Source organism: Coregonus clupeaformis, unplaced genomic scaffold (assembly GCF_020615455.1).
Source record: "Coregonus clupeaformis isolate EN_2021a unplaced genomic scaffold, ASM2061545v1 scaf0772, whole genome shotgun sequence".
Lineage (NCBI taxonomy): Eukaryota > Metazoa > Chordata > Actinopteri > Salmoniformes > Salmonidae > Coregonus > Coregonus clupeaformis.
The window spans coordinates 32,501-55,420 of record NW_025534227.1 but is presented as its reverse complement, the minus strand read 5'-3'; the positions used below and the strand labels follow the sequence as shown (position 1 = coordinate 55,420).

The window sequence follows — 22,920 nt, the reverse complement described above, 5'->3', positions numbered from 1 at the left end:
CTGCAGCCCGCAATTTGGGGCGTTTCTGCATGTGGGCATTCCTGCTAGCACACGGTGTCGCCCCCGCCTCCTGCCTGCTGTGTACCGGAGTCCTCCTTGCTAGCTAGCGGGAGCGACACTAGTAAACAGTGTCCTTTGCTCCCACCTACCAGGGTGTTTACAAACACTACAGGAACAAGATCATCCACATGTATTGATCAAATTTTTACTAATACTGTTGAACTTTGTTCAAAAGCTTTATCCGTACCCATTGGATGTAGTGATCACAATATAGAGGCTATATCCAGGAAAGCAAAAGTTCCAAAAGCTGGGCTTAAAATAGTGTATATGAGATCATACATTTTTTACATTTACATTTTAGTAATTTAGCAGACGCTCTTATCCAGAGCGACTTACAGTTAGTGAATGCATACATTATTATTTTTTCCTACCCCCTGTGGGAATCGAACCCACAACCCTGGTGTTGCAAACGCCATGCTCTATCAACTGTGCTACATCCCTGCCGGCCATTCCCTCCCCTACCCTGGACGACGCTGGGCCAATTGCGCGCCGCCCCATGCTGTGATTTTGCTGTGACTCTTATGTGGATGATGTTAGAAAAAAATATGTGTTGGTCTGTACACAGTGTACTTCGCTCCCGCCTGCCAAACACCTGCCCTCGCTGTCGTTAACAGAACTGCGGGAAAACAGTGCCCGAAAGGCGGAGGCGAAGGACACTGTCTACCGGTGTATGGCTAGCTAGCTACTGTTGTCGCCCCCACCCCTTCTCTGTGGGGTTTATCGGCGGCTGGCATCCAAAGTTATTGTGCATTAAAGCCACCTACTGTACTGGAGCGCCCCCACCTCCTGCCTGTCCTAACTTAAAAACTAACAACTAGAAGTATAAAGAGGTATTCCTGTAGATGCAGGAATGGCCACATGCAGGAACGCCCCGAATTGCACCCTTCTCCTCATTACTGCCACGCACAGGTCGGCTAATACAGCAGCAGTACAGTATCACAAAATATACTTGATAAAACGTTTATTTACACCTTTTTTGAAGTATGTGAAGGCAGTAAATGACCATAGTTGCGCAGCAAAACTCCATATTTGGTGAGTATAACGAACATATTTTCATTTAACGCTTGCAGAGCTGTCTAATAGTAAAATGAATGGTATTTAGCTGGGCTAGAGAGAAGACTCGTCATATTCCTCGTCTCCTCCTCTGGCCAGTTCAGATCACCCTGGCCCGCAAATTCATGTACAGCAAAATGTTGCTATATAAACATACACCGTTTTGAGAAAGTTCACAGTGTGCACAGCAAGATCACACTAATGAACTGGTGTCTGCACAGCACAGCTCTGCAGTCTGCACTGTTTTTTTGTGCGAACATAACCTGCTACATTACATAACCTGGCAGTCTGAGTACACCACACACCCAAAGAGGTGCACAGGGCGTAAGTAAAGCTGTCATTCCCAATAACAGTGATCATGTCCTCTTTCTCTTCCCTCCCCCCCAGGCCATTAGCCAGTCTTTTCATGCTTGCTGCATTGTTGGCAAGGGGTCACACAATATGAATGTGTGTTTGAGAGGTTGGAGTGTGTAGCTGGTGATGGGGTGCAACTTTTTTCACTGGTCCCAATGGAGAACTATACCATGATGCATGATTCAGATTATGGATCATTTATTGCCAATAATGTGTTTTTAGAAGTAGACCTAGTCATTTTTGTTCATGCAACTGTAAGAACTTTATAATTGAGTGATAACTATAACCATAAATAAGACACACACATTACAAAGCATGGTGCAAACGTGCAATGCAACTTCAACTGGGTTATGAAAAGATACCATTAGCTAGTAGTTCTTGCTCCATATGTAGCAAGCCTATCATTTCAGCTAGTATCTACTTTTCAGTCTCGCGATTGCTTCGTTCGCTAAAATAACATGGCTAGCTAGCTAGCAAAGCTAACTTGCTTGCTAGCGACCTTCGGACTGAACTTCTTAACTAGCTTTCCGAGCCCGTCGGTAGGGGCCATTCCTGTATTTATCTATGATGATGAAGTTTAAATTCACATTTGTCTTACCTTATACAGTGTTGTTGCATGTTAGAAAACGGGAATACATGTCAAGGTGGCAGTTTTTTTCAGAGTCCTCCAAGGTACAACCAAAAGTAATCGTAGCCTTCCAATAACTCAAGGAAAGTAATTGAGTCCGTCTCCCACAGAAAGCGAATCTTATTTCCCTTAAACACGTAGCCTACGTATCACCAATATATGTCAAATATAAAAATACATAAAACAGTTTGTATAATTTGATGCAATATTTTCCAATTCCGACGCGAAAGCCAGACTCCGCTATATTGTCACTTGCTCCGCCAGATCCAATCTAGAATGTGTTCGTCCCTCCTACAGTCCTCTGTCCCCGCTTTCCCCTCCTCCGCTTCCAAAAAGAGCGAGCAGTGCGTCCCAACTCGCGCCAGTGCGACTTCACATTTGAAGTAGGGATATTTTTCCATCAAAGATGTCATAACCTCGACATTGTCTATCACGAACCAACTATTTATATTTTTTTTAATCCATAACATGCACTACATTAAAGTTTAAAGCTAGAATCTCTAGTTGTACATACATTTTTGGACATAAATATATACGAATTGATTATTGAAGAAGATAACGTAAATGCTTATAAGCTTAGTTCAACTGTTGTACCCCATCAGAACCAAAAATATGTTTGTGAACAATGTAAATGTATGTAAACAAACTGTATAGCCTCAAAACATGGTTACAACTATAATGTTGATATCATGGCTGGTCAATCCTTGCATCCATAGCTCTATGAATTTGAGAGTGGTTACATTTCTCCTGGCCCATCCCTCAGCTTTTTACCAAAAGAGGCCGGGTAACTGCTTTGCTATTATTTCACTTAACTCTAGCTTTAATTAGGTTTGTCAAATTAAAGATTTGCTAATGGAATAAGAAAACAATTATTGCACATGGGATGCCATCCCATAACATTTTGCACAGGTGTCAGTGGCAGAAAATGGCAATAACACAGCTTTCCCAAAACATTTCTACAATTTGTTACAAGTGGTCATCATCTTGCTTTTACAGTTAATGACAGACTAGCCAATACTGCTAGATTATCAGGATTTGTTGTAACAGACACTTGAGGACACTCAGCCATGGAGATCCATTTATGTAACAATAGTTCAGCAGATCAAAGCTTGAGTCTTCCAAGAATGGGTCACATTGTCTTTATTGTGGCTTGGAGTAACCCATCCTTGGATAGGCACTGCACAAAGAGGCTGAAAGTCAAAGCTCACCTACAAAACGGTTGGCATGAATGGACTGCTTGCTTCATAATGCGAATGCTTTCAATGTGAGTCCCAGTCAAACCGACAGTTTCAAATGAGAATAGGCATTGCAGGAAAATGAGAAAGCGGAATGACCGAGAGACTATAGTCTCGGCTCCCTGTACCTGCCTTCAGAGAAGATAAGGGTTGTTAAAATTATCAAAGGCCCGATCCCACAAACAGACACCTGAGATTGGCTTTACACCGTCAAAGGCCTTTAATGTTGCTGTGTGACTAATGACAAAGGACGCCACACAACTCCAGCGGCCACTCCTTCAGAGGGACTACCGCCATGGCAAACATAGGAGTTTTAACAGCATGTCAAGGAAGGCTTTTCACATGAAAATACAATTGAGTGTCCATCATTTCTCTTTTGTCCTCTTGTACAGTGACATTACTTTTTGTGCATGCAGTACCTCCCACAGCCAGCTCTCCATCTGCATGTCGTGGTTGGCATAAAAGCGCAAGGGCTGCTTCACAGCATCATAGTAGTGGTCAGAGAAGTCTGCAAAGTTTTTTGTGATGAAACCATAGGCAGACACCTGCAGGAGGGTAGGAGATTTGTTCACTTATGCATGAATGGCATTCTCAGTCAGCTGTGTAAATATTTGCATGCATAGTTCAGGCTATAATACAGTTTCAGTATAGCATCTAGCCTTCAATACAGATGTAGGATCTTAATTTGATCACCCTGTTGCAGGAGAACTTTCCTGCAAAGCAGGACATTTAAACTTGTGTATTTGACATTTAAAAAGGCTTCTGAAGTGTCATTTCCACTTTCACATTTCAGACTTCATTTTCCCTTACAAAAATATGTATCAACCCCTACAAAAATGTCCATTAAATTATAATCCACATTTACAGTTGCTGCAGGATTATGTTAATTAAATCTGACACAATCAATATGGAATAACTGTATATGAGGTCTATACCAGGACTATAAAAACAGGATGTCATGGTTTCCCAATAAATCACTTCCATACTTGCCATATGTCATTAGACACTTGGTTGGTTAAAACAGTGACCAATGGCAAAGTGTGTGGTGATGTGACCTGACCTGGTCACACATGTGCAGGGCGGTCAGAAGCATCAGAGCACCAGTGCTGGGCATGTAGAGCTGACTGTACTTCAGCAGGGGAGACTTCAGAAACCTGTGCAGCATTGACAGTCAATAGTCATCAATGTTAAAAGCAGCCAATAATTATCTAAAAGTCTCAATTTGACTTGGCAATACAAGTCCCCTTACCTTTGCGTTACATATGTAATAAAATCTGGATGAAGCATTTTAAAGTGCTGAACTGGTGGCTTAAATCCAAAGTATTGAGAGGGCCTGTTTGAGGGGACAAATGTAGTATTAGGTGAAAAAACATTTTCCATTAAGAACGTTACCTGAAAAAAAGTCAATAATCAATAGCAAGGGAGCTTACAAAGACGAGTATCATCAAGAGAATTGTATGCCTACAGCCATACCACCACTCACAAGATTCTATCCATTGCGCACAGCACTACATTCATAGAAATACAACGGCACCATCTTGTGGTGAATTACAGCGGAGATAAACCCATTCACCAGCATAAGTGCAAGATCATTGTGCTTTCCTTGACCACAGTACTGTAACACACCATTGTATCATGCTGTTCAAATGTACTACTCTTCTTAATGTGAGCTTCATATATGTGACCCTCTCAACTCACCAGTCCCCCTTGTCATGACCGGAGGTGACAGTGAGACCCTGGATAGCAGCTGACATCATCACATAGTCACGTTCGTTGGATGGAATGAAGATATATCTGCCTCTCTGCAGATAGGAAATAGTCAAAGCTTTAAGGAATAGTTGCATAAACAACCACTCAGTGTGACAAATTCCTAACACTTTAGAATGGACCGGATTCAACACTGTAGCCCAGGGTTTCCCAAACTTGGTCCTCGTGACCCCAAGGGGTGCATGTTTTGGTTTTTGCCCTAGCACTTCACAGCTGATTCAAATAATCAACAAGCTTTGATAATTTGAATCAGCTGTGTAGCGTTAGGGCAAAAACATGCACTCCTTGGGGCCCCGAGGACAGAGTTTGGCAAACGCTGCGTGTAGCCTGTCCCACAAGTTCTTACCCGCCCACGTGGGACCTTGGTGAAGCCATCTTTTCTGTAAAATTTGAGGGAATTCTTCATAGTATTTGTGGTGAACCCATAGAAAGATGTCTTTGTGCCCACGTCCTCCTCAAAGTGCTTGGTGATTGCCCCATTGACCCTGGAATAAATAATTTACCATCAGTCTATTACTTTTGCATTTGCTTATAAATTAAGTGGATCAATATAAGGAAATATTTACAATTGAAACAAATGTGATCTTAGTTATGTCAAAGAGCAATAAGAGAAGTCTAATAGTTTTTTGAAGCTGGTCAAAGGGGAGCTGCAGCAGCCCTACTGACCTGAAGACAAAGTGGTGACTGTCGATGGCCCTGCCTTGTTTGGAGCCTCGAAGGATGCCGCCATTGCCTACCACAGCACAGCGGACACACTGATCAGGCCACCTGCGCTCAAACAGGCGGCTGCTGGATGAGTCATTGAGCAGGGCCAAAGTGGATCTCACAACTAATCAAAAACAAAGAAGCAAAAAGGAGAGAGGACAATGCGTTTAAATACAATATACCCGTAGTTTTGTTGAGATGATTAAATAGGGTCCTGGAGGGAATGTTCATACCGTCCTGGGGCAGGTCCTTCCAGCCATAGGGGGGCATATACTTCTCCAATCGCCCCCACTCTGAATGGCTGAAGCTCCCAGTCCACTGCAGCACAGGCACTTTAAAGTTAAAGCGTAGTCTGAAGAAGTCATCCTTCTTCACTGCTTTTCTCAGAGGACACAAACCCTCCAGCTGAGTAGAGAGACAGACGTCACTTGACATTGTACTGTACGAGACATATACATGTGCCTTTGTTCTATTAGAGGCGAGGCAACTACATCATCTCTGTGCGATTACCTTCTCTTCACCAGTTGCTGTGGTGTTGTCCCAAAGCTCCTCATCGCGAGTCCAAATGTTATCAAACTCTGTGTCTTGACTGGAAGGAGAAGACAACACATGTTTTTTTTATTTATTTTTTATTTCACCTTTATTTAACCAGGTAAGCCAGTTGAGAACAAGTTCTCATTTACAACTGCGACCTGGCCAAGATAAAGCAAAGCAGTGCGATAAAAACAACACAGAGTTACATATGGGGTAAAAAACATAAAGTCAAAAATACAACAGAAAATATATATACAGTGTGTGCAAATGTAGCAAGTTATGGAGGTAAGGCAATAAATAGGCTATAGTGCAAAATAATTACAATAGTATTAACACTGGAATGCTAGATGTGCAAGAGATTATGTGCAAATAGAGATACTGGGGTGCAAAAGAGCAAAATAAATAACAATATAGGGATGAGGTAGTTGGGTGGGCTAATTTCAGATGGGCTGTGTACAGGTGCAGTGATCGGTAAGGTACTCTGACAACTGATGCTTAAAGTTAGTGAGGGAGATAAGAGTCTCCAGCTTCAGAGATTTTTGCAATTCGTTCCAGTCATTGGCAGCAGAGAACTGGAAGGAATGGCGGCCAAAGAGGTGTTGGCTTTGGGAATGACCAGTGAGATATACCTGCTGGAGCGCAGACTACGGGTGGGTGCTGCTATGGTGACCAATGAGCTAAGATAAGGCGGGGATTTGCCTAGCAGTGATTTATAGATGGCCTGGAGCCAGTGGGTTTGACGACGAACATGTAGTGAGGACCAGCCAACAAGAGCGTACAGGTCACAGTGGTGGGTAGCGTATGGGGCTTTGGAGACAAAACGGATGGCACTGTGATAGACTACATCCAATTTGCTGAGTAGAGTGTTGGAGGCTATTTTGTAAATGACATCGCCGAAGTCAAGGATCGGTAGGATAGTCAGTTTTACGAAGGCATGTTTGGCAGCATGAGTGAAGGAGGCTTTGTTGCGAAATAGGAAGCAGATTCTAGATTTAACTTTGGATTGGAGATTCTTTATGTGAGTCTGGAAGGAGAGTTTACAGTCTAACCAGACACCTAGGTATTTGTAGTTGTCCACATACTCTAGGTCAGACCCGTCAAGAGTGGTGATTCTAGTCGGGTGGGCGGGTGCCAGCAGCGTTCGATTGAAAAGCATGCATTTAGTTTTACTAGTGTTTAAGAGCAGTTGGAGGCTACTGAAGGAGTGTTGTATGGCATTGAAGCTCGTTTGGAGGTTTGTTAACACAGTGTCCAATGAAGGGCCAGATGTATACAAAATGGTGTCGTCTGCGTAGAGGTGGATCTGAGAGTCACCAGCAGCAAGAGCGACATCATTGATATACACAGAGAAAAGTGTCGGCCCAAGAATTGAACCCTGTGGCACCCCATAGAGACTGCCATAGGTCCAGACAACAGGCCCTCCGATTTGACACACTGAACTCTATCTGAGAAGTAGTTGGTGAACCAGGCGAGGCAGTCATTTGAGAAACCAAGGCTATTTAGTCTGCCAATAAGAATGCGGTGGTTGACAGAGTCGAAAGCCTTGGCCAGGTCGATGAAGACGGCTGCACAGTACTGTCTATTATCAATCGCGGTTATAATATCGTTTAGGACCTTGAGCGTGGCTGAAGTGCACCCATGACCAGCTCGGAAACCGGATTGCATAGCGGAGAAGGTACGGTGGTATTCGAAATGGTCGGTGATCTGTTTGTTAACTTGGCTTTCAAATACTTTCGAAAGGCAGGGCAGGATGGATATAGGTCTGTAGCAGTTTGGATCTAGAGTGTCACCCCCCTTTGAAGAGGGGGATGACCGCGGCAGCTTTCCAATCTCTGGGGATCTCAGACGTTATGAAAGAGAGGTTGAACAGACTAGTAATAGGGGTTGCGACAATTTCGGCGGCTAGTTTTAGAAAGAAAGGGTCCAGATTGTCTAGCCCAGCTGATTTGTAGGGGTCCAGATTTTGCAGCTCTTTCAAAACGTCAGCTGTCTGAATTTGTGTGAAGGAGAAGCGGGGGGGGGGCATGGGCAAGTTTCAGCGGAGGATGCAGAGTTGGTGGCCGGGGTAGTGGTAGCCAGATGGAAAGCATGGCCAGCTGTAGCAAAATGCTTGTTGAAATTCTCGATTATTGTAGATTTATCGGTGGTGATAGTGTTTCCTAGCCTCAGTGCAGTGGGCAACTGGGAGGAAGTGCTCTTATTCTCCATGGACTTTACAGTGTCCCAAAACTTTTTGGAGTTAGTGCTACAGGATGCAAATTTCTGTTTGAAAAAGTTTGCCTTTGCTTTCCTGACTGCTTGTGTATATTGGTTCCTAACTTCCCTGAAAAGTTGCATATCGCGGGGGCTATTTGATGCTAATGCAGTACGCCACAGGATGTTTTTGTGCTGGTCAAGGGCAGTCAAGTCTGAGGAGAACCATGTATTGAAAATGCACAACAAAGAGTTAAATCCACACAAAACCTTGTTAAGTTGACAGAAGCACATCAGTCCAATCCAGCGGATTTGTTTAAATCAGGGATGGGCAACTTTGATGGGGGTGGGGCCCACAAAATCTGACCTCATGGCTCGCGGGTCTGCATACCCACACATGCAGTTATATATATATATATATATATATATATATATATATATATATATATTTATATTTAGCCTTTTGGGGACCCTAAGCAAAATTTGAAGTGTAATTTCTGTAAATTTCTACTCATTTTGACATGTGGCAGAGAGAAAAGGGCAGTTTTTAATATGACATCTGACAGAGTGACTAACAAAATCAATGGGGGCCCAGTGGTAGGTAATTCAACTAAGTTTAGATAGCTGGCTGCAAAACTAACTTAAAATAAAATGTAAAAAATAGCTGACATGGGCTAATTGAGTGACTGTCAGTGACATAAGAGGAAAACTGCTGATGCAGAACCAAATTTCAGAATTCCACTTGATGTATTCTACCATTTTAACTCTCAACAGTAAGTTGAGACCCTGACAAATTCAACCCATCAAAACAATTCCAAACATGCATTTAAAAAAAGGGACCTTTCCTTGGAACAGAGGAAAACAAGTGACAAGACACCTGACTTCAATTCAGATTAGAGTTCAAATGACTGCCATAAAAGTGTTGTTGTAGTTGTGATAATTACTGCTGTCTGAGTTGCGTAATCAAAATATTACATCTACATCCACAATTTAAAAACCGGAGCACATGTAATGTAGACATTATTTTGTTCTTTCAGGACAGGTCTGAACATCAATAAAAACGAGGTCAGTTGTGGGATATAATAGAGCACAAATCCGTTAGACACATTAGCCTAGTCAGTGGCCTTACCACAAATTCAGAGCTTGACAAGCATAACTTTAAAGACACCAGCAACAGTGGAACCTCAAACGTCCTCTCATTTAGTAAAACATTTGAGTTTCAACTTTCAGCTGCAAAAATGAAGGTGGAGTTTTATGAATGGGAAACGGATTATTACAAACTCCCCCCCCAAAAATGCATCAATGTAATCTCATCTGCCAAAATCGAACCATTCCACAATAAGACACCAGAAAACTACAGTAGCAGTCGGTTGAGTGTCAATGTCCCAGTTGAATGCAACAGGTCGTAGAATACCGAGGTAAAGACAGATGCAGGTAGTCGATTTGCATGCAATTGGATTTTTTTGGACAATGGTTTCCAATTAAATAAGTAAGTAGCCTAGATTACATTCTACAAACGTTTAGAACCTACAAATATTTGAGCGGGAAAACAATTTCAGAAGTCGCAGAATATTTACCTGTTCGCAAGTCTGTCGTGGAAGAAGTTCAGGTCATAGTATTGTCCATACATAATCGTAGTTATAGTCAAACTTACACATAAAGCCCCTACTAGGAAGACACACTTCCTCAAAGAAATCGTCATATTTCTCAAAACTTGAGAACATAATATCTGGTGCTGTTTCAGTAAAAAAAAAAAAAAGTTTGAGTTTAACTTTCCAGTTACAAGTCATTTCCTGCTCTAAATCCCAGGTGAGTCAGTTGGGCGAACAAGGTCCATATCCTTAATGACCCACGTGTTGTGCACAACAGGAGCAATACCATGTTTTCCCTCTGCGTCTTTTTTCGGTCAGAATTTGATCTGTCCCTCAGAGTATGATTGTGTTGTCTCCTTCCTGTTTTCTTATTTTTAACTGTCAGTGCACCTTCCTCGTGTGTGGGGTTTCTTTATATGGAAACGTCGCAATTCACATTAATTGGCAGTTTAAAGAGGTGTGGCCATAATTAGGGAAATTCGGGCTGGCTTGCGTTTCAATGATTCTTTATAACCACTACCTTTTTACCTTTTCAACTTGCTTAAATTTGATACATGATTAGACTACAATTTGAGGAGAGCGTAGTCTACATGCATGCACTACATGTTTATTACAGGTGCCATTGTAGCTAGGATTTTAAGGCCTTGTCTTTGGAGTTATGAGACCGTGCCATATAAGAATTCTCATAAATTCAGATGCATTACGTTACTTAGACTGCGTTTAGACAGGCAGCAGAATTTTGATCTTTTTAAAACGAATTGGTATTTTGACCAATCAGATCAGCTCTGAAAAATACCTGATGTGAAAAGATCTGATGTGATTGGTCAATGTGACACTCTGGCTCCATGGACTTTGATTATTGAGCCAGGGTTGTTCATTTTCTTTTGGGTGTATTTCTATGTTGGTTTCTAGGTGTTCATTTCTATGTTGTGGTGGTTATTATTCATGTGACTCCCAATCGGAGGTAACGAGTGACAGCTGTCGGCTCGTTATCTCTGATTGGGAGCCATATTTAAACTGTTGTGGTTTCACTGTGTGTTTGTGGGTTTTTGTTCCATGTTTCTGTCAGTGTTACAGAGGACTTCACTATCGTCATTTGTTGTTTTTTGTGGTTGCTTTATTAAATAAAGTCATCATGTTCACTCCACGCGCTGCGTATTGGTCCGCTTCTTCAGACGATCGTGACAGTCAAAATACAATTTAGTGGACAAAAGTTCAGTATTGGGCTGCCTGTGTAAACACATCCTTTGTGATCTAGAAATGACAGAGTGGGATGGATAGAGGGGAGTAAGTAATTACATAGATTTGCAGATGGACTGAGAAATCATTTTCCAGCATGACAGAATAGGATTGGGTTTTAATTGGTCTCCAGCTGATGACAGGAACCTTCAACCAGTAGAGCCCCTTTTCCCTTCCGTGACTAGATAAATAACCAAGGGCCAGGGGGAGCACCGAGAGACCAACAGCTGATGTCAAGGTGATTCCTGTCCAGACCAGAAGAATGCAGCACAGATCAGAATGGGAACTCTGCTGCATACCAGAATTTATTTAATGCAGAGATGGGAATGAGTGGTTTTCCCATAGAAATGTAATTTAAAGACGCACTCCAGCTATTTTTGAACTTTTCCAATTCTAAAACAAAATCCCACGTTTAAATACAATAATGTACACACACTTAAAATTGGAATCCGTAGCGGTGAAACTGTCACGTTCATTTGCGATATTACAACAGCAAAGACCTTACTTCAGACAATGAACACAGTTTTTTTCCGGCAGACATCATTGCACACGCAATGGAACAGCAGAGTATGTACTCAGATTTTTTGTTGTTGTTGCTGGAGCTCCTCTGCCGTTTAAAGGTCCAATGCAGTCGTTTTTATCTCAATATCAAATCATTTCTGGGTAACAATTAAATCCATTACTGTGGTTTTCAATTAAAATGGTCAACAAAAAAAGAACTAGCTTCTTAGCAAAGGGCAATTTCTCAAGCAATAATTTTGCTAGGACTGTCTGGGAGTGGTGTGAGTGGGGAGGGGAAAACTGAAAATTAGCTGTTATTGGCAGAGAGGTTTGGAACTCTTTTTCTTATTGGTCTATTAAATCATTTACTGCATGGTGATGTCACCATGGAAGGCCAAAACTCCCTCCCACCAAAACAGGCTGAAATTTCAGGCAGTCTTTTCAAACAGCTCTTACACTAAAAGTGCATTATCATAATTTCACAATTTCACAGTATTATTCCAACCTCATAGTGTGGAAATATACCCTCACCAGCCAGTTTATTAGGTATACCACTCCATTTACGAAAATGGATCGCTCCTACAGACAGTGAGTCATGTGGCCATGGCTTGTTATATAAAGCAGGCAGACAGGCTTTGAGGCATTCAATTACTGTTCGATTGAACTTTAGAATGGGCAAAGCGAGTGACCTAAGCGACTTTGAGCGTAGTATGCCAGGCGCGCTGGATCCAGTATCTTAGAAACGGCCGTCCTCCTGGGCTTTTCACGCACAACAGTGTCTAGGGTTTACCAAGAATGGTGCGACAAACAAAAAACATCCAGTCAGCGGCAATCCTGTGGGCGAAAACAGCTCGTTGATGAGAGAGGTCGAAGGAGAATGGCAAGAATCATGCAAGCTAACAAGCGGGCCACAAATGGACAAATAACGCCGCAGTACAACAGTGGTGTGCAGAACTGCATCTCAGAACGCACAACTCGTCGATCCTTGTCACGGATGGGCTATTGCCGCAAACGACCACAACGGGTTCCACTTCTATCAGCTAAAAACAAGAAGAAGCGGCTCCAGTGGGCACATGATCACCAACAGGTCCGAACTGGTACTAGATGGGTGTACCTAATAAACGGGCCGGTAAACGGCCGGTATATAAAACACAGGAAAATCACGTTTTTGACTTAACTGTGGCTTTAATAAACAAAACAAAAACAATAATACATGTGCCTGGGGCTGTTTCTCCAAGTGCAGAGCTTGGCTTTAAGGGTAAAAAAAGCAACAACAACAAAAAATATGTTGCCCTCTGATGTCATCGGCCTCCCACCTTGATTGAGGAACATTTACATTTTAGTCATTTAGCAGACGCTCTAATCCAGAGCGATTTACAGTTAGTGCATACATTATTATTTTTTATTTTTTTCATACCCCCCGTGGGAATCGAACCCACAACCCTGGTGTTGCAAACGCCATGCTCTACCAACTGAGCTACATCCCCACAATAGTGTCAGAGGATACCTGGACCACCTATTGAGATGTGCCTTTTATTAAGTAAATCAGGTGATAAATGAGCGGAAAAGGAGACTGGATGTCACGGTTTCGGCCGAGGCTGCTCCTTCTCCTTGTTCGGGCAGGCTTCGGCGGTCGTCGTCCCCGGAGTACTAGCTGCCACCGTTCGTTGTTTCTGTGTTTGTTTGGTTTGGTCTGTTTTGGTACACCTGTTTCTCATTTTGTCTTGATTATGTGTCCTTTAAGTTCTCGTTGTTTCTGTCTTGTGGTCGTGTGTAGTTGTTCCTTGTCAGCAGGTGCTTCCTGTCAGTTTGTGCTCTATTCTGTTTTAGATAGAGAGTCCGCACTTGTTGTGCGTGTTTTGCATTTATACGCTGTGTGCGTTAATTTTTCTCGTGCCTCCGGCTCTGTTTGTAGCCGTTCATTCTGTGGACTTTACTAAAGTATTTTTGGACTAGCATCTGTGTCCTGCATCTGATTCCTTCACCACACCTACGCCCGCTTTGACACTGGAGTAGGACTTTCATTTGAATTCTGTGGGTATTCCACTAAAACCCCTACTTCTTCTCTGATCCAAACTGGGTGTCCTTAATCTTCTCCATTGTCTCTGTCTTCTAACTAATACTCACCTGTGGTGCTATGTAGAATGATGCCAACACAGCTTACAAAAGTTATGGCATGAGGATGAAGCCAATTTATACTAGGAAGTGATTATAATTATGCCTTGAAATTTATTATGACATAAACACAAACATTGCATGACTTTGATAACGATCTGAGCAACTATATTTTTTATAAGGTGTTTTTCAAACATGTACTGTGTAACTTTTTCAAACATGTTAGTGGTACCACCCCACAGAGGAATGATAAGAGTGTGACAAACAGTAGATGGGAAGACTACTCATCTAGTTGTGGTGTGGTCAAAACAGCTAGACCATATCAGTGTAGCCTACCTCATTTGTCCTTGCCTGGTTTCACATGTACAACACATAATCAGAGAAACATTGGACAAGGCATAAACAACTTGTATGTGTTCATGTGACACAATCATAAAAGTTGTTTAAACATTTTTACATTTCATAGCTTGCTATTTCTTATAGAAGTTTAGCAAAATAATGTTGGTGTTAGACTTACTGAAAAAATATCTAAAACTAGCCCAATTTGAAATCATGATACAGTGTAGAAACAGAGTTGAAATGAAAGTGTTATCACTCAAACAAACATAAAAAAAATCATGATCACACAACCTGTTTTGAGTGTCATATTATTTAATAAAATAAATGGTAAAAAGATACACCAGAGTACTAACCACAGGAGGCTGCTGAGGGGAGGACGCCTCATAATAATGGCTGGATTGGAGTGAATGGAATGGTATCAAACACAAGGAAACCATGTGTTTGATGTGTTCGATACCATTGCATTTATTCTGTTCAAGCCATTAGTATGAGCCCGTCCTCCCCAATTAAGGTGCCACCAGCCACCTGTGGTACTAACTATTAAAACCTCATAGCTTGAGACTCTAAACAAACTACTAAAATATCTCCACACAGTATGTAAAGGGTAGATCTCACACTCAGACCTCCCTGATCAACCGTTAAAAACATTTGATTCAAAATATGGAGTGTTTAGAATATCTGAAAAACATATACACTGAGTGTACAAAACATTAGGAACACCTACCTAATATTGTGTTTTACATTCAAGTATTGTACAATTTGTTTTGGTCTTATAGGTAATGCCATTTAACCTATCACTCTACAGTATCTCACAATATTAAACATATTGTCTTTGTCTGTTTTGGATCATTCTGACCTGACACGATAAGTCAAACATACATACTGTATTATACATTGACAGTTGCTCTGCTTGACACCTGCACTCTAAAAAGGGGGAACAGGCTATTCAGCCCTATACAAGGTTGAGAGGTTGACAATAACAGCACCGCCCCATTCTGCTCATGTGGGTCAACTCTCCATTCTCCCAGACTACAGGGAGTAGAGTTTGAGCTGCTCCTCCATGTCTCCCTCAGTCACCTCCCCTAGTGCTTCCTGGTTCTGCATCAGCAGGAGAAAGATGGCCGCCAACTGATCGTTTTGCACCCTAGAACAAATACACACAGACATAATGGCACGGCTTCCAATGCCTGGGTCTACATGACACACTGACACACTCACACTCATCAACACACACAATAGATACATATAACAGAAACTAACTGTACACAAACAACACGTGACATCCAAAAAAAGCACACTGTTATCAGTGTTTGTGAGTGTGTGTGTGTGTGTGCGCACAGGACATACACATACGTGTACATAGTTGGATACGATGTGTCTTCTAATGTTATAATAAACACAGCTATAAAACATATCCTGGGGTAGACAGGTGCTTCACAGTTTATTATTGCCATCATTCACATACAGGACATTTACATGCTGCCTTATAAAAACACTTTATAACACTTCAGGGGACCTTCTTCTAGAGGGCTTCTTTCTCAAGTTCCACTGAAGTTAACTGCACATCCATTGGTGTGAACACCTACCTGACAGAGGCACGTCAACTAAGGCACGTCTTCAGCATACAAAGCCCTACTAGTTACCAGAAATCATATGATGGGTGGTGCAATGAGAACGGCTATTATTGCGTACGTACATAGATAGATTTTAAGTTATGATATCATCATCAATCCATGTATGACCTGATCTGGCTTACATAGAAAGATGCAATACATGACATACTGATTAGCATTGTGTTGTATGTAAATGTACTACAAAATGTGCTACAAAGTAGGTGAGCAAAATTCAATGATGAGATTAATTTACTGCTTTTAATTATTAATGTGCTGATCTGCATAAAATGGAAAGATGTGTGGATTAATGGATGGAAATGAGTAAGAAGCTTAAACAAGCATTGGTTTTAGACAAACTGGCTTTTAATAATCAATAGTTTACAAAAGCCCAAAAACTTCATGTTTAAACAAAACATTTCAATCTCTCTACAAAAACCACTATGGGTTGTCATACACATATTCCACTTTAGCCATTCTAACAACCGAGCTCCAGTCCCATATGAAAAGAAGCCCATTCATTGTCAGTGTGCATTGGTTACATACTTCTGAAGTGACAAAAGCCCCAACGATCGTCAGAGTCAGGACAGGAGTGCGATATATGGTTCTCAGCATTCAGAATGCAATCATTAGGCTAGTCGGATGTTACTGATTGGCATTTGTTACGTTTCTTAAAGTGTCTGGGACTGGCTCACAATGGACAGTAGCCACACAGACCAAGACTTGGGTGGAGGGGGTCTTTGCATGTCTTGGCTTTAAATCACAGTTTCATATTTTAAAACAATGAAAAACAACACAACTCGTCTCTACCCTTCACCCATAATAGCTATTTAAACACTTCCTTACTGTATTGGTATTGCAATGGTCATCGTTCTCTTTGAAAGCAGGGGTTCCCGACCTTTCATTTTTCAGAAACGTTTTTTGCACACCCCACACCTCATACTCTGTAATAAGCAGACTCAGAATCCAGATTGAAGAATTCCCGCTCGAATCAAAGGATAGACGCCACCAGTAAGACAGCAGATAGAAAGCGAGGGGGGAGGGGAGTACAGATTCACATAGGCACTTGTGTGTTTGGTGTAATGCAGCATGCTATTCACAGGCAGAGTTGAGCAGTAGCCTTTAACTCACATCCTTCAAAAGTAATAAAGAAGGAAAGAAAAGAGGAGAGGACAAAAAGCAACAGATATTTTCCAGATCAACAGCAGAGTCGCCGGACAATCAACAGAAGAGATCACTCTTTTCAGCAGAGGTTTCAAAGGTTCTTCTTCAGTGATCACTTTTCAGGAAACAAAGTAAAGAATAGAAAGGTGTGGGTGTAGAGTCCTTCATTTTCTTCATCGCCTACTCAGCTGCACTGAAAAACAGAGAGAACTAATATATCACTACAATGTGGTACAGTTTTATCTATTGATAAATATAAGTATTTCATTGATATTATACACCGGTTATTGTTATTAGCTGAAGAGCCAGAAATGTTAAGTAGCTGTAGTATTGGAATTTGACTGATATCAGACTCAAGATTTGGAAGAGAGAGAGTGAGATCACTCACCATTGCCATGGTTGTTATGTCAGCATGCAGCAGGGTTTAGTAGGTTTCAGGAGACCTAGAGCAGACAGTGCTCTGACCAAAGGTTGAGCAAAACACACCCGGAAATAGCATACCACCATAAAATACCCACCACCACCACAGATCCCCCTCCCCACCCTAACCATAACCCTTTAACCTAACTCCTAACCTTAACCCTAACCTTAACCCTTAGTCTAGCTAACGTTAGCCACAACAAATTGGAATTCGTAACATATCATATGTTCAGCAATCTCGTAACATATCATACGAATTGTATTTCGTAACATCATACAAAATGGATTGTGGACATCTACAAATTAATATATACCATACGAAACTTAGCATATTATACTAATTAGAGTGTCCCGGATTTACATTTACTATGTAACGTCTACCCCTGAGTCTAGGTTGCCCCTAGATGTAACAATGTTGTAATTGGAGACAGGACAGGCATACAGTAATACACATTCTAGATAGACCTACAGACACTGGTAGGCTGAACATGAACAGTTTATGAGCAAAAAATATGTTGGGAAGATACTCATATTCCAGTGAGTCAGCCTTATTGGAATAATAAAGTTGATCTTTGTTTGTCAAGTAGAGCCAATAAATGCAGCTTGCAAATAGTGGCCTGATTTGCATTTTCAGGCTACACTGATCAAATGCTGTCACCATCTGGCTATTAGCTGACAGTTCATTAGGTATACACTATACAATCTTGTATCACTGTCTGTCACTCTGACTTGGCAACATATCATGACAAAACATATCATGGTAAAATAAGTCCCAGCCCTGTTCCTCAAACATTTTATCAACAGAGTGTAATAAAAATGCAATTATGGTGGAAGCATTTCAGCTCACACAGACACAGTAAAGAAATCCCCCCAATTTAAGTGTCTCACTACCTCAAAATCGCCTGCAGAGGGCACAATGGTATAGCAGCAAAGGTCTAAGATTCAGGTGCTCAGCAAAAATTAAACTTCAAAACTGTAACTCCCTCTTAAGGCATGGCTCAGGCCTCATGTAGTTACCACATGACATGTCTGTGACATGGGACCTGCATACAGGAACAGGACTTTGTGTTCCAACTCTGTTTACAGAGTGCTTAGCAGCTGTCTATATGTTCACCTCAAAAGAAACAGAGCAATGTATATAGTTACCATATGACTGTTTCATGTACATATCGATTGAAAATAATACATAATATTCCGTACTTACTACTACTTTTACTACTACTATTACTACTACTATTACTACTACTCAATATTTACGTTGTAGGCCATCATCGGAGCACTTTTAGCACACAGCTTTTGAAGAAGCTCAAATGTATTCAATCCACATCATAGCTCTCTGCAAGGCCCCCTGAGTGTGTGCAAGCGCAGCTGTTGGCACAAGATTAGTTCTAATTTTGCAGGTGGCTCCTAAAATCAGAGTGGCCCTGATAAAACCCCCACCCAACCACTAAATTAACAAACTCTTTAATACTATCATGGCAGCCATTTTGGGTGTGCAGTATTTGCAAGTGAGGAACTGATTCTCTCTCAAGCATTTGTTTAGCAGGTGTCACGCGCAACCAACCAATTCCAAATGCATTCACCTCTGGCACCAGCATTAAGAGGTAAAGAATGTGCCTTGGTGAATGATTCCTCACAGATGTCATCTCAATAGAAGGTGGGGGGGAAGGTCTACATAGGGACAGACCTTTGTATGTTTTATATGAAGTCTCCCCTGCAGCACTGATGATGACCCACATTGGTGCCCCAGTGCAGTATTTCCCATGATCGCAGGTCCCTTTGTTTTCAATGGCCGTGAGGCAGCAGCATATGATGACTATTAACTGTATCCTTATAGAACCTTAAGCTCCAGGATATTAGACTGTCTGAAGACACAGGGGGACATAGAGGGAGAGATGGCGGAGGGATTGGAGAGGGGTGTTGGGGAAGGGATGTACAGTGCATTCGGAAAGTATTCAGACCCCTTGCCTTTTTCCACATTTTGTTACGTTACAGCCTTATTCTAAAATGGATTAAATTGTAAATAAGGTATTTCTGTTTTTTATTTTTAATAAATTAGCTAAAAGGTCTAAAAACCTGTTTTTGCTTTGTCATTATGGGGTACTGTGTGTAGATTGATAAGGAACAAAAATTAATTGTATCCATTTTAGAATAAGGCTGTAACGTAACAAAATGTGGAAAAAGGGAAGGGGTCTGAATACTTTCCGAATGCACTGTAGGTCTGGTGGTCGTTGGCGGGGATCAAACAGAAAGTGTATAATAGAACGAATAAAGCAAGCTCTGCCAGCATGTGCCCTATCTGACGCAGTTGTGTTCTCTACCACATCAGTGGAAGCCTATTAGTGGCTAACAAGTCCCTTCAAAAACAGAAAAACAATAGCCTACTGCAGCCCATTCGCCTGGTGGCAAGGTACACTGTTGGTGATGTCATAGTGTAATCAGTAAATGGGTGAATGCATAGATACACACTGCTTTCACCTTTCATATATGTGTGTGTGTGTGTACTGTATATGGCTCTGCCCTTCACCAGTGATGGAGTGGCAGTCACACAGTGTGTCACACCCTGGGTAGTGGGTGAGGGGAGCAAGGAGAGGGAGGTGAGGGGGTCAGAGGGAGGTCGGGTGGTCAAGTGAAGGGTTTTGAGTGGTAACGTGAGGGTGGTATTTTTGAGACTTGGGAGTGGATAAGAGGCTCTGGGGTGGGGGGTTAAAGTGAAATTATACCTTACCCATAATCCTTCCCTACTCACAGTGTGCTTGTCGATGTTGCTTATAGAGAGGTAAAGTCAGGTGTGAGCTCTATCCTGAAAAGATAAATGCAGGGTGAAAGCTGTTATGTACAGCAGCCCAGAACTTTACACAATTCCTCAGCTTGGATAACAGACAACTTAACCACAACTTTGGCCCCAACTTTGGCACTTATGGAAATGCAAATGGGTTTCACATGCTTACATCTTCTCCATATAAAACCTAGTGCCAAAAGTAAGAGCTGTATGATGTAAAGTTTAGGCCAAAGTTGTGGTTGAGTTTAATTCAGGCCCAACGGTTGGTGTGGTGAGCAAGTACATGCTGTGCTCTCATGTGTAAACACACAAGTGAAAGGCACAAGGTACAGGGCACAGGGATTTAGTAACATATAGCTGGGTTTGGGGCTGGAGTGGGACTATAGTTTCTCGTATAAAGATGTATTAATACATTGTTGGTCATTTAAAACCCTGAGTCACTGCTCAGGCTCCAAACAAGAGTGGAAGCATACTCCCCTAAAAAGACAAAGAAAAACATTCCTGAAACTCAGGCCCACATGCCTTTCCTCTCACCCCTCCTTCTTCTTCCGCAGCTCGCATCTCCATGGTAACATAATAAACCAACAGAGCCAAGCCAGGCAGATATTTCAAGACCTTGATTAAATTCCTGTGTTGGTGACACAAGCCACCAATCACAAGGCATTTAAGACATCCACTCCCCTCGCTATAGAATCTGGGGAGAACCCCGCCCCCCCCAAAAAAAAAAAATCACACCCCTAAACAGAGTCCCCATCCGCCCCCTGCATGCTCACTCACTAAGTCATTCCAACCCCCAGCAAGTATTGGGCCCCAGGCTCACTGCACTGCTCCACTAGCAGAGAACAGGACTGGCTAAACCAAAAGTTACATCACATAAAGCCTCCCTCCCTCTGCTTATGCAAGTTCAAGCCCTATGATGATGATGATGATGATGATGAATAGATAGATAGAGATAGATAGATGGGGGAGAGAGAGAGAGGGGGGAGAGAGAGAAAAAAAAAAAAAAAAAAGAGAGAGAGAGAGAGAGAGAGAGAGAGAGAGAGAGAGAGAGAGAGAGAGAGAGAGAGAGAGAGAGAGAGAGAGAGAGAGAGAGAGAGAGAGAGAGAGAGAGAGAGAGAGAGAGAGAGAGAGAGAGAGAGAGAGAGAGGCTATGCCGGCCCCCCACCACAAGCCCGAGAACAGGACTGGCTAAACCAAAAGTTACATCACATAAAGCCTCCCTCCCTCTGCTTATGCAAGTTCAAGCCCTATGATGAGAGAGAGAGAGAGAGAGAGAGAGAGAGAGAGAGAGAGAGAGAGAGAGAGAGAGAGAGAGAGAGAGAGTGGCTATGCCGGCCCCCCACCACAAGCCCACCACAGTCTATAGGATGATGTTTGGCATTACAAACTAAGAGTAACCTCTAGGCTTCAAAACAAGCAGTCTTTGTTGTTGTTTTTGTCTCCTTCTTTAAGTGCCCCTCAGTTCACTAATCTTATTTTACAATCTGGTGACCTATAAAGATACAGAACATCCCACTGGGCACACACTGGTTGAATCAACATTGTTTCCACGTCATTTCAATGAAATTACGTCTGTACCCAGTGGGATGTCTCAAGTCTACATTTCTTTTGAGGGAGTTAGTAGCTACAGGTACAGAGTCTGGAAAGTCCCTCACTGCTTTGGTGGGTTATTGGTTTAACTGTCCACTCTGTGACCAACCTCCTCCTCCTATCTGCAGGGGAGATGTTGTCATAGATGGCACCTAAATGCCAGGTCAACACACAAGGACAGGATAGAGGAGGGAGTAAGATAGGGAGAAGGTGGTTGCATTGGCGTGAAGTAGGAGGATAGGTTAGACTAGAGTCATGCCACAGTGCCAGGAGAAGGGTGGCAGTAGGGAGAGAGAGGGGGGCACTCACCTCTGCTCCTCCTCCATCTCCTCCTTGGTCATCAGCTTCTCCAACTTGCTCATCTTCATTCCTGGGGTAAAGTGCACCTCCTCAGCTGTTACCACGTCAGAGAAAACAGGAGGGACCATGGTCAACACACACATACACATCATTCATACATACAGTACAAGGAACCCTAATGTTTGCAAGCTCTTTTTCTCTCTGATAGTGAAAGAGACACTGATCAGAGTAAGCAAACCATTTTTAAAGGAGTCCATTGTACCAAGAAGATACAAGCTCAATAATTAGATGTAATGTGGTGTTAAATGTAACACCTGTTACATTTACATAGAGATCTTAAACATGATCATAGGATGACAAGAGTTAAGACATCACATAGTTGTAGCTCCATGGAACTGCATTACGGTGAACTAGTGTTCATTTTCTGTCAACTTCAAATGACTCAATGAATACACTGAGTATACAAAACATTAAGAACATCTGCTCTTTTCATGGCATAAACTGACCAGGTGAATCCAGATGCAAGCTATGATCCCTTATTGATTTCACTTGTTAAATCCACTTCAATGAGTGTAGGTGAAGGGAAGGAGACAGGTTAAAGAATGATTTTTAAGCCTTGAGACAATTGAGACATGGATTGTGTATGTGCCATTCAGAGGGTGAATGGGAAAGACAAAATATTGAGGCTGTTCTGAGGGCAAAAGGGCTGGGGTGCAACTCAATATTAGGAAGGTGTTCC

At 42.1% G+C, this 22,920-nt stretch overlaps 3 protein-coding genes across 16 annotated transcripts in view; all 3 read right to left on the bottom strand.

Moving 5' to 3' along the window:
- The window catches only part of LOC121551101 (caskin-2), an 86,192-nt gene extending 83,624 nt beyond the window's left edge, over positions 1 to 2,568 (bottom strand). For 3 of the 7 annotated variants that reach the window (XM_041863643.2, XM_041863644.2, XM_041863645.2), the window contains exon 1: positions 2,066 to 2,563. The gene's annotated coding sequence lies outside the window, so the exon portion shown is untranslated. Of the gene's footprint in view, positions 1 to 2,065 lie in introns of all 7 variants that reach the window. The other 4 variants (XM_041863639.2, XM_041863640.2, XM_041863641.2 and 1 more) reach the window with 3 other exon arrangements.
- Positions 2,569 to 3,179: 611 nt separating this feature from the next.
- Positions 3,180 to 10,426, bottom strand: LOC121551137 (alpha-N-acetylgalactosaminide alpha-2,6-sialyltransferase 2). Of its 2 annotated transcripts, XM_041863690.2 has the most exons (9): positions 10,107 to 10,426; positions 6,313 to 6,391; positions 6,036 to 6,207; positions 5,764 to 5,926; positions 5,444 to 5,582; positions 5,029 to 5,132; positions 4,580 to 4,663; positions 4,391 to 4,484; positions 3,182 to 3,875 (listed from the first exon to the last, which is right to left on the bottom strand). In XM_041863690.2, exons 1-9 carry the CDS (start codon positions 10,229 to 10,231, stop codon positions 3,696 to 3,698), a joined length of 1,140 nt encoding a protein of 379 aa, XP_041719624.2. In that variant the 5' UTR covers positions 10,232 to 10,426; the 3' UTR covers positions 3,182 to 3,695. The 2 variants fall into 2 exon arrangements, with proteins under 2 accessions (XP_041719625.1, XP_041719624.2); XM_041863691.1 differs by lacking the exon at positions 4,580 to 4,663 and having other exon boundaries at positions 3,180 to 3,875.
- Positions 10,427 to 14,741: 4,315 nt separating this feature from the next.
- Positions 14,742 to 22,920, bottom strand: part of LOC121551773 (protein TsetseEP) — a 25,575-nt gene continuing 17,396 nt past the window's right edge. Inside the window, exons 3-5 of one of the 7 annotated variants that reach the window (XM_045216674.1) lie at positions 22,191 to 22,275; positions 20,238 to 20,312; positions 16,270 to 17,282 (exon numbers count right to left, since the gene is read on the bottom strand). In XM_045216674.1, coding sequence (XP_045072609.1) covers positions 20,279 to 20,312; positions 22,191 to 22,275 — 119 coding nt within the window. In that variant the 3' untranslated portion in view covers positions 16,270 to 17,282; positions 20,238 to 20,278. Of the gene's footprint in view, positions 15,460 to 16,269; positions 17,300 to 20,237; positions 20,313 to 22,190; positions 22,276 to 22,920 lie in introns of those variants that run through there. The other 6 variants (XM_045216675.1, XM_045216671.1, XM_045216672.1 and 3 more) reach the window with 6 other exon arrangements.